Raw genomic sequence first — 11620 nt, 5'->3', positions numbered from 1 at the left:
TAGTCAATGCCAGCGGTGTAGTGAACTACTGTCTAAAATTGTAAACTGAAGTGCACCAGGTGGGAAAAGGCTGTGCTAGAGCATTTACCCTTTTGCACTGCAAGGAGCTTTCTTTTCTCAATAAACACACTTAACAATTGCACTGTCAGATGCACAGTGATGGACAGCTAAATACCACCGCTACCCTCCAAAAAGAAAACGTATCTGAATAAAATAGGAGGGCTTTCTCTGTGGTGGCACCCCGCCTATGGAATGCACTCCCCAGAGAGGTCTGCCTGGTGCTGTCGTTATTTGTTTTTCGGCGCCAGGTTAAGACCTTTTTATTCCAACAATATTTTAATAACTTTTAATATTGGTTTATATATGTTTTTAACCACAGCCAGGGTGGATCTGAAATTCATTTGTATTATGTTTTATAATATTTTATTTATGTAAGCCATCCTGAGGCCTTCATGACAGGACGGCATATAAATATTCTAAATAAATAATAAATAAATAAAATGTTGGTTCTGGTGCTCTCCCTTCATGTTTTTTTCAGATCTTTTAGATAAGGTGATATAGGGGTAGAGAAACATGAAAAACACAAGTTCTTGGAGAAAGGGAGCAAAGGAGACATTTTTTCTGCCCCTTAATGGTTAAAATGTTATGCTGCACAAAGGCAGTAACTTCTTAGTGGTGACTCCCCAATTACGGAATGAACTTCACAGCAAGGCCTGGCCTGGAGCCAGCATTGTTTTTTCAGTGCCTGGTTAAGATCTGTCTCTACCCTCTGGCATTTAACAACATATGATAAGGTTTTTAATCAGATCATGGGACTTTTTATTGCTAAAATTGTGTGTATGTGTTGTCTGTTTATACGTTTGCATGCAAATAAGTTTTTTATATTATGCACAATGCTGTATTTTAAATATTTTCAGTCTTTATAAACTCACCAGAGAACTTTAGCTAAGGGGAAATATAGATTTCTAATACATCAAATGAAATGAGTAAAGCAATTGAAAAAAAATGGCTCTGAATGTGTTTTAACAATCAGGTACTACTAATCTTTAATAATGATTTTTACTGAGTTTGTGCTGTAAAATAAGAGAGCTCCTGGACCTCACTCCAGGCTTATTTAATCCAGCATGCTCTTCTTAATGTGACCAGCCAGATGTTTCAGGAAACAGCCCTCCCAGCAATTGACATTCTGAGATCTACTGCCTCTGAACATGGAGGCTCCATTTAGTATTTAGTTCTCATGTGTAATATCAATGGGCAAATCTCTCATGAATTTGTACAATCTCATTCTAAAAATGCATGTGCTTGTTGCCACTACTGCCTCTTGTGCCAGATAAATCTTTCACTGCACAAGATGAAGTTTATTTTGTACAACCTAAATCTCCTGCCACTTTCATTTTAGAAAGTTTATTTATTTTGATTTATATCCTGCCTTTTTCCTACAACAAGGCAGCTTACATCATTCTCCTCCCCCACAACAACAACCCTGTGAGGTAGGTTGGACTGAGAGTCTGTGACTGGCCCAAAGTCACCCAGTTGGCTTCCGTGGCTGAGTGGGGACTAGAACCCGGATTGTCTGAGTCCCAGTCCCATGCTCTTAACCGCTAGACCACACTGGCTCTCCAGTGTGTTCTCTCATAGACCACCTCTTTTGTCATCTTTTTTCTCAACATCTTCTCACAGCTTTGGTTGCCTCTTTCTATACTTTTTCTAGCTCTGCAATGTAGATGAAATCTCCAGAACTTTACACAGTATCCCAGATGTGGCTCCATCCTATAAACCTTAAAACCTTCAACACATTCATTCAACCCAACCCTGTAGAGAATGGATTATTGCCATTTTATGAGTAGAGGAACTGAAGCCAAGTGTAGACTTGTGCAGGTCAGACAGTGGGAAGAAGTGAAACTTACACATAAGACTGCAATCCTGTGCATTTTTACTTGGGAAAATCCCAAATGTGAGAGACATCTGAATAAATATTCATAGGAACACCCTGCAAATATCCCAGACGCCATTCTAGTGGCCAGTTTATACAACTAACAGAAGCAGCTGTTCATTTTGTTTAGCACATTGAAAAGAAACAAGCTTGCCAAAAGGAAAAAGGATTGTGTGAATGGACACATCCACATTGTCTTCACATTCTATACTGTGTCAAAGCAGCAGTGGAATTTCTCCTAGACCAGATTATAGAGAGTTAAATGTGGAAAGCTTTCTGGGTCCTAGAGCCATCCAGTTCCCATAGAGAAAGGGGGAAGGAATTAGGTAGGGAGCTTCCTCTCTTTCAGAATCTGCTCTGTTTTTTCCAGCAAGCAGAAAGCGGCAGATCTTGAGGTATTAGGATGCCTCAAGCCCACCAAAGCAGCAGAGGTGAGTTAGGGGACAATTCTGCAGATGGAGGCTTGCAATTTTAGGGATGTTCTGGAAGCTGTGGGCATGTTTTATGGACTGAAAGAAAAGATGAGTGTTCTGTTTTAAGGCAGGCTCATTACATGCTGAGGAGGACTGATCATCAGCATGTGCAAGGGAAAAATCACTCAAATAACAGGACATGCTCCACATGAGGAAGTAGCTAGTATTAATATTCCTACAAATGAACCATTGGAGGTAGGTCTCATTGGCTCCTATTTTACTGCTACAGAGAAATGAGGATGTATTTGTCCTTGCAGGTTTGTCACAGGGTTACCATGAACAACATTACTTTGAATGTGTGCAACAGCCTATCTCAAGCAGATCAGCACTGACAGATTTATATCATTTCCCAAGGAGGTTGTTCAAATGTCTGCTTTCAATTTCTAAGTTATGCACATGATTATTTTGTTAATATCTCAGAAGGAAGGTTCACTGAGTTCATTAACACTTACAGGTATGTGTATATAGGAATTTGGCCTGACTGAAGTACATCCATTTGTGAATCCACTTTGAGGCTGAGACACAATTTGTAATTTGCTGTATGTGCAAATAGCTTCCCACATGAGTAGTCTACCTGTAGTGAGCAACCCCCCCTCCCCCGGGGGGAGAACACTTTGTCAAGCAAGGAGGAGAATCTGTGTCTTACTAGGTCCTCTTTCTCTCCCTTTAGGGAAAAATACCAAGCTACTTACATAGTTTGGCTGTGCTCTGTATCCCTTCTTGGGTTTTGAAGCCTGAATGCCTTGTTTTCCGCACCATTGATGACAAGCCCCAACCTAGCTCACTTCATCTTTTGAAGGCAGTGCTGCCAGTTCTGGTGTGGGAGATGTGGACTTGAACTGTACCAAGGCCAATGCCAGGGAGATAAAATGGCTGTAATCCAAGAGGAGTGATAACACTGATTCTTCAGCTGCTTTGTGAGCAACCTAGGGAAGAATGGAAGAAACAAGCCCAACACATCCTGAACCAGGGGAAGGGTCAGGGCTAGGAAAATCTTCTCGGGCCATTCAGGCTGGAGCCATCACTGAGTTCCTGAGGTGGGCCTCACCGCAGCATGGTAGGTTTGAGAGACAGGATGGGATGCCACCACATGGAGAAGCCCAGTGGCAAGAAATTCTCAGAACTGTGCAGTCTTCTCATTCAGGATGGGCAACTTCTCAAATGCCAGAGCTGCCTCCATGGGATGACTTGTCCACATTTGAGCAGGTGGCAAATGCCTGCCAGTGGCCCCGGGGAGAAAGCATGACCAAAATTGTGCCAAATCTTAGTAGAGAAGCACAGCAGGCCTTTAACAGCCTCGAAGCTAGAGATAGGGGAGAGCATGGGAAGATGAAGGTGGCCATTTTACGGGGGGGCATTGTAAGCATGGAGACACACCGCCGGCAATTCCGCCAATTCTGCTACCAGGAGACCGAAGGACCCCGTGAAGCGTGCGGCCGTTTGCGGGAACTGTGTCATCGTTGGTTGGAGCCAGAGAGCAGGACAAAGGAACAGATCCTGGAGCTCCTCATCCTGGAGCAGTTCTTGTCCATCCTGCCCAAGGAAATCCAAAACCAGGTTCAGGAACGGGGGCCGGAGACCTGTGCCCAAGCTGTGGCCCTGGCAGAGGGTTTTCTGCTCAGGCAGCAAGAAGGGGGGAAGCAGGAGCAACAGGTGAGGTTATTTCTTCATGATCATCTTGGAGGATGGAGGCAGGACTGAAGGTTGTTCCACAACTCTTCAGGGCTCCATCTCGGAAAACATCCAAGAACTTAGTGGTAGCATGTACACACAAACATATATACTTTCTAATTTCTTAAAATAGATCTGCTTCAATTACACATTCTCTTCCCCACCAAAATGCACCTGTGAGATGTACCTTTCCCAGCCATGGGCAAAGGGAGGTAGCAGTGGCAAGCTATTTGACTGGGACATCATTCCTCCCATCCCCCAATCTACCTCCTATGCCTAAAGGTCACATCTCTGATATAGATTACCTATAATCTCAGAAGCAGGATTGGTGGTAGTTATGTGGCACTGTCAACAAAATGCACTGTCCACATAAGAAGCAGCAAGTCCTTGCATATCACAGAATGAAACCCTGGAAACAGATGCCAGATCTCAAAGGGAAGGGACACATTTTCCCTTTGTGGTGTCTGAGTGACTCAGAGGAATGGTGCCTCCTCATTTTAGCTGATGCTAAGGAACAATCCAGAGGCTGTAAGAGAAGCACATTTCATGGTTGCCAAGCAACAGTCCATGCTCTTTCCCAAGAAAGTTTGCCCACAGTTGCCCATCAACTGCTCCCATGACTTTTCCAGTTCTCCCACAGTTATCAAGGACGCAAAAGTCTTTTGCCCCATTCTGCTATAAGAAAGTAGTAAGGTGGACAAAGCAAAGAACAAATAAGACAACTTCAAGAATGGCTCTTTATCAAAGACAATTAAAAAACACATAATTCAACAGAAGCTTTAAAAACTGATTAACATGCCATAAAAATTAACAACTTAAATACACATCTCTTCTTTTAAAAATAGCTACAATTAGAAAGAACCTCTTACAGACTTAATACACAAAACATCCATGTTTCCTACTGAATGAATTGCATGCCTCAATCTCAGCTATCACTAGTTTACCACCTATTGTGCTCTTCATGTGCAAATATTGCTGCATTTTTTTAAAAAATGCAGTCATACTTGCACATGTATACATGTGTACATTTGCATGGGTGCAAAATAGGAACCTCCCCTAGACAATATCCTGGGAACTGTGTGCTACCAAAGTAAAGCAGACACCAGCCGTACATACGGATTCCAGAAAGCTGCAAATAGGCTTATAGTTTACTTCACACTGTCCCATTTCTTTTCCTTTCTTTCCTAAGATTATGGTGCTCAGGAAGACAGAAAAGTCCAAGCCACTCCTTTTACAAGACGATGGAGTTTTGACAAACCTTGGACTTCCTGAATGGAGTTTTTGACAGGGTTAATCAGATATATATGTCCCTGTCAAAAAAACCCTGGGTCTCAAAACCCTCTTGTGAAAGGATAGTTCACACTTTTCCACTTTCCTGGGCACCCAGAGTATCAAGAAAGGGTGGAAACAAAACAAGGAACTGAGAAGAGTCAGTCCTGCCAAATAAATTAGAGGATCTCACTGTAAAGTGGATGATCTACTCATTTTCCTCTTTCATGAGCAAAGATCACTTGATAGTTCACCTTCTGAGAACTGTCAGGCGAGTGTGAAATTTTTTTCCTATGTGCAGCCTCTCTGGTCAATGGGCTATTAACAACATTCCCAGCCCTAAACAGCTTGGGACTAGGTTATCTGAAGGAATGCCTCATCCCATATGTACCTCCCCAGTCTCTGAGATCTTTTATGGGGGTCATTCTGTGGGAGCCCCTTCCAAAGGAAATGAGGCAGGTGACTACTAGGAAGATGGCCTTTTCTCTTGTGGTACCCCGACTGTGGAATGAGCTTCCCAAAAGGGGATGCCTGGTGCCTACTTTATATTCTTTTTGGTGCCCAGTTAAAACCTTTTCCCAAGCATTTTAACAGTTTAACATTGAAACTTGGGTTATAATGTTGCATTTTATCCTGAACTACTGCTATAAACAAAATCATAAAAGTATCTGCACACAGTTGGAGCACAAAACACTTTTTTTAAAGATGGTGAAACAATGATAGCCACACCAATGTGCTGCTTGGGTACTTCGGAGGGCTATTGCTGCCTGTCATTCGGGGATCATGAACAGTGATAAGCCTAGTATTAGGCTCATATACCAGTGCCATGGCCAATTTTCCAAAATGTCCATTTCTGGATGTTTTTATGCACAGCTTATTCTTTTTATCCAGTCCAGGCACTTTCCAAGCATTGGTATGTCCAGGGGGACTCTTGTTTCCTTAACCTTAACCCTAGCCAGGACCTTACTCCTAGCATAAGGCTCAACCACCAGTGCTATAACCAGATTTCCAAAATGTCAGCTTTGTAGGGGGGTTTTTCCTGCACAGTTCATTCTTTCTACCTAATTCAAACACATTCTAAGCCTCAATATATTAAGGGGTTCTCTCATTTTATTAACCCTAACCTGGACCTTACCTGCAACCCTTACCTGCATATAGGGCTGAAATACCACTGCCATAGATGAATTTCCCAAATGTCAGCTTTGTAGGGATTTCTCTGTACATCACATTCTTTCTGCCCAGTCCAAATACATTCCAAACCTCAATATGTTCAGGGAGACCTTCGGTTTCTTAACCCTAACCCTAGCCAGGGCTTTAGCCCAAACCCTAGTATTGGACTAAGCAACTGGAGCACAATGCCACAGATGTTTGCCCCATTGTGCTGCTTTGGGGCAGCTGTCACGTGCAGTGGCCTGGTGAGCTCAGTTTTTTCTGCTGTTACCAAGAGTTGGTTGCCCAGATACAGATTACATAACCAACCCCTTGCATAAGTCCAACAACCTCTAATATAAGCCATGGGTTGTCAGGTGGTTTACTGCCTGCAAATAAAACATCCTGTGGGAACAGGCCTGGTTTACAGAACACAGAAACTTTCCATGGTCTATTACACATGATGGGTTGCTGTGCCATGCAAACCCAGTCAATGCCTTTCTCAATGGATAAGCATCCATCCCCCATTTAACTCCAACAGAGTCATCTGTTCATTCAGGGAGTGCACTGTAAAACAGAAAGGGAGAGCAAGATGAATCTTTCTAGCTCCTTGTCTACCATGTTCTCCCATCAATGTAATTGCTGCTCCTTTTTCAGGTAATGGGAGCAACCCAAGCAGGGGGAGCAAATTGTTCTGAGACTCAGCGGCCTCCAGGCAATACCAGGTCAAGGCAAAGCTACAAAGAAACCCGGCAGCAGGATAATGGGAATGCCAGCTCTCTGGGTAAGGATGGGATTGCCATATATTTTGCCATTCTCTAACCTCATCCCCCTCCAATCCTCTCACTATTAAGCATGTCTCACTCAAGTGTGGTCTCTTTTCAAATGCTCCTCACATTTTTCTGCAAACTCAGCCCACCTGATCTGAAATAACTTGATCTCTGGGTGGAAGTTTTAATGGGGGGGGGGGGGTATTCTTTTTTTTTTTTTTAAAGACTTGTCATCCTTTTAAAGATCTTGTAGGTGAAAGGAGCACACTTGGAGACTGCAAGAAGTTTATGTTTCAATGGATTGTACAATCAGATGGATTGTACAATCAGAGACAATTGCTTAAGACACACTCTGACTCAAGACAGCACAGTTTGCTCTTATTTGAATAACTAATACAGCAGTGTAAGAAAATTCCTTATACTGAGTCCATTGGTCCATCTAGCCCAGATCTTCAAAGTCTTAGCTAGAGAATTTTCCTTCCCAGCTAGCCTGAGCTCTTTGTAACTGGTGATACTGGGAAATAAACCTGGAACACTTTGCATTCGTGGCATGTGTCCCTTAGGATTACAGCACTGCACTTCAACCAGGTACCCTCCAGATGGGTTAGACTTTACATCATCCTCAGCAAGCAAGGGCATAGTTTCTTCCCCCTCCAAATCTGGCACTTGCTTTCTAAGGTGCCATGCCTTATTCTCAAGCAGCTGTTGGATCTTTTGTGATACCTGAGCTGATAAAGTGGCAAGTGAGGCATTTGGGGTGCATTGAGAAAACCCCACAGTTCAGAAGTGCAAACATCTCCTGAATGCTGAAGGTAGTATAAGCTAACAAAGGCCCTCCATCTGGAGTATCTCCTGTAGAAATAAAGCCGGTTAACTTGTTTGCAGTCAGTGGAGAGTCACTGTCAGTCACAGCTGGGTGGGCCAAAGGCTGTCTCAGCAGAAAGCAGCCTGATATGTTAATCAATAAGGGAGCCAACACAACCCATGCTAATGAAGTGTGATTTGTTTAAGGGTGCAATCTTGTGAATGTTTACACAAAACAAATTCCTGCAACTCCCCAGCCAGCCATGGTTCATTGGGCAATTGTGGGAATGGTAGGACTTTGTTCTGTCTAAATATGCACCAAATGTATTCAAAAGCTATATACATGTATATAATTGATTGGGATTATGCACGAACATTGTCTTTGGGAGGATAAATCAGAATTGATATGGAAGTGAAACCATGCTCAAGGAAGCTTGTTTTAGAGTCTGGAGGGGTGGAGGGAAAAGGTCTTTACAGATGAGACAGTTGGAAAGTGACAGATCACAGTTGCTAAAGGTTGTGATTGATGATTAGGCATTCAGACAGAAAGAGATATTTATGTTAAATGAAAAGCAATACCACATATAAGATTAAAGAAACAGAGTAATATGCCCAAAATGTGCATATGCCCAAAATATACAACAGACGAAGGTTTTCTTTAAAGGATTTATTCTGGAGAATAATCGGCAAGCAACAAATAGTTCCAGATGGCATCCCTGAGCAGTCCTCAGTTGGTCCTTTTATACATAGGCCATTAAAGGGTTACACATAATACAGTTACCACTTGAGGTAAAAAGTTACAATGGTGTGATCTTTCCCACTTGCATACCAAAGAAGGAGTGGGAGGATGCCTGCTATTATGTAGAAGAGGAGGAGAACGGGGTGGTTTTGTTGTGAGTTGCCTTTTGTCTGAGCTGCTGTTATCTGTCCAGTGCCAATTAGCTTTCTCTGGAAGGGTGCCTGGTTAGTGTCAGCTACATTTCAAGGATGCATGATGCTGATTTCTTGAAAAGAGGGTTTTTCTCAGGCCTAGTTATATCTCAATGATTGTCTGATTATACCTGTGTAAGTTATACCTGTTCATTTGTCCATCAGTTCTTCCACAACCGCTGCAGTGGGAAAGAGGGAGATTAGAGGATGGGTTCCCAGCCCTAAGATGAAAGCTTTGTTTCTCACCTTGGAGGAGCAGCAGCAGTAGAAACACTCTCTCCAAAATGTGGTGAATTTGTGATGGCATTTCCAGAAATATAGTCCCAAGAAAACTGCAGAGTGATGACCTAGATCAACCATCTAACTGGTTTAAGGACTTATTTTCATTTTGCCATATCCAGTCAATAGGGACTTGCCAGATACCTATCAGGCAGTGGGGTGAAGCAGTGAGTTGGTGTGCTTCTGTGGCCCACCTGTGAGCTGGGAATCTCATCCTTATTGAAAGGCTGTTTGTCAGTCCAACTTTAATTTTATGCAGTAATTTGCCACAGTTTTAGTAGTATTTTTTCCATATTAAATCTTGTGGATATTTTTAGTTATGCAATGCTGGCTAAGTATACTTGGACCTCAAGTAGAATGCAGTGTTTTGCTAGGGTTCCTTTTTTTTTGGACCCACAGAATCACATCTTGCCTTTCTTTCCCACTCAATAGGTGCCAAGTTTTTGGGAAGAGCTGGACAGTATTTCCAGTGTCCAGACTGTGGGAAAAGGTTTAGGGGAGAGGAAGAGCTCCGAGCTCATGGTGGCATCCACAGGAAGGACAGACCCCATGCCTGTGCTCAATGTGGGAAAAGATTCACCCGTCCATCAGGCCTAGCCAAACATCTGAAGACTCATTCTGGAGAGAAACCCTATCACTGTGGCCAGTGCCCAAAAAGTTTTATTCAGATGTCACACCTCACCAGGCATCAGAGAATACACACTGGGGAGAAGCCCCACCCCTGTGCCGAATGTGGGAAGCGCTTCAACTGCCCATCAGACCTGGCCAAACACCAGCACATCCACACTGGAGAGAAACCTTTCCGCTGTTCTGAGTGCGGGGCAAGATTTAACCAGTTCTCACACCTTACAAGGCATCAGAGAATCCACACAGGAGAGAAACCTCATGCCTGTACTGAATGTGGGGAAACCTTTAGTCAGCGGGCACATCTTATCAGCCACCAGAGAATTCACACAGGGGAGAGACCCTATCGTTGCACCTATTGTCAGAAATGCTTCAGTCACCTCTCAGCTCTTACAGTTCACAAGAGGATCCACATGGGCCAAAGGCCCTACGGCTGTCCTGAATGTGGGAAGAGGTTCATTGCTTCATCTGCTCTAACAAGGCACCAGAGGACCCACTCAGAAGAAAGACCCCATACCTGTGATGAATGTGGCAGGCGATTCAATCAGCTCTCTCACCTTCACAGGCACCGACGGACCCACTCAGGTGAGAGGCCCCACAGTTGTGCCGAATGTGGGAAAAGATTCAATCAACTTTCCTCTCTCACCAGGCACCAGAAAATCCACACAGGAGAAAAGCCGTATCCCTGTGATGAGTGTGAGAGGAGGTTCATTCGGCTGGCTGACCTCATCATCCACCAGAGAATCCACACAGGAGAAAAACCGTATCGCTGCACGGTCTGTGGGAAGAGGTTCAGGCAGAGACAAACGCTGGTCAAGCATCAGAGACTTCATCCTATAGGAAATTCATAAAATATATATAGAAAACAAAGCAAAACATTGCTACCTTTGGGTTTGTATCCAGGAAATGGATATTCTAAAACAAAATTTAAATGGGTGGAGAGAGGGGTTTAATTCAAATATTCCACTTCTTTTCTGTCACCTTATCTATTTACTCCTAAAAAGGGAATAGACCTCCTCCTCCTCCTCTAACATGGAGGATCTTCCAGTAGAATATTATTTTCTACACTTGGAAAGGTCACACTTTTCCCTCCTATCCCCAAACTTACTTTCTTGTTTATATTCTGCAGTGTCCAAAACATGAATTTTGGTAGGTTATTGTACTAGATAAGGAACTGGGATGAAGAGGCTTCCCTCTGCTGACTTCTCTAATCAGATCAAAGATATGTTGTTGTCATGATGAAGATCAGTTAGGATTGGGAAGGATGCAGAAGAGTTGGGGAAATGGAGGGGCAGAGTTCCTTGAGCTGACCTCTGTGTTGCTTTTTTATACCAAGAGGGGCTTTTTGTTTGCTTTCTTCATGTTGTCCCTTGAGTTTGTCCCCTCCCCAATAAATACTGTGTGTGGGAGTGGGGCAGGTAACAATCTATTTCAGTTTCTGCTTTTTTGAAGCCCAATTCACAAATATCGGTAACCTATGGGTTTTGAGAGCCCCGTGGCATCAAGTGAGCAAGCTCACAGGCTAATCAGCTGCTTTCCACCTACTTTCATCATCTCCTTTCCATCTAGTTTAGAAAACTTGCTGACACAAGCCATGGGTGAAGACTCTGGATTGTCTGCCACATTATTCTGGGTTCAGAGAAATAACAGCAAGCAAAACAGAATGTTCCTATATTGTTTGCCAAACTGAATGTGAAATGGAAGCACTGAGGAGGCAG

The 11620-nt window shown here is 43.3% G+C and overlaps 1 protein-coding gene across 1 annotated transcript; it reads left to right on the top strand.

Moving 5' to 3' along the window:
- Positions 1-3342: 3342 nt before the first annotated feature.
- LOC123033456 (zinc finger protein 883-like) lies at positions 3343-10753 on the top strand. Its single transcript, XM_044450059.1, has 3 exons — positions 3343-4059; positions 7153-7279; positions 9711-10753. Exons 1-3 carry the CDS (start codon positions 3343-3345, stop codon positions 10751-10753), a joined length of 1887 nt encoding a protein of 628 aa, XP_044305994.1.
- Positions 10754-11620: the final 867 nt, after the last annotated feature.

The sequence above is a fragment of the Varanus komodoensis genome, unplaced genomic scaffold (assembly GCF_004798865.1).
Source record: "Varanus komodoensis strain SLA01 unplaced genomic scaffold, ASM479886v1 scaffold62, whole genome shotgun sequence".
Taxonomy (NCBI): Eukaryota; Metazoa; Chordata; class Lepidosauria; order Squamata; family Varanidae; genus Varanus; species Varanus komodoensis.
This window is presented reverse-complemented; position numbering and strand designations above follow the sequence as displayed.

Bases quoted from the DNA above. Each gene is read 5' to 3' on its own strand.
- LOC123033456 (XM_044450059.1), top strand. From the start codon at position 3,343: ATGGAAGAAACAAGCCCAACACATCCTGAACCAGGGGAAGGGTCAGGG. The intron at 4,060-7,152 runs GTGAGGTTATTT...CTCCTTTTTCAG, and splicing joins GGGGGAAGCAGGAGCAACAG to GTAATGGGAGCAACCCAAGC. The intron at 7,280-9,710 runs GTAAGGATGGGA...CCCACTCAATAG, and splicing joins TGGGAATGCCAGCTCTCTGG to GTGCCAAGTTTTTGGGAAGA.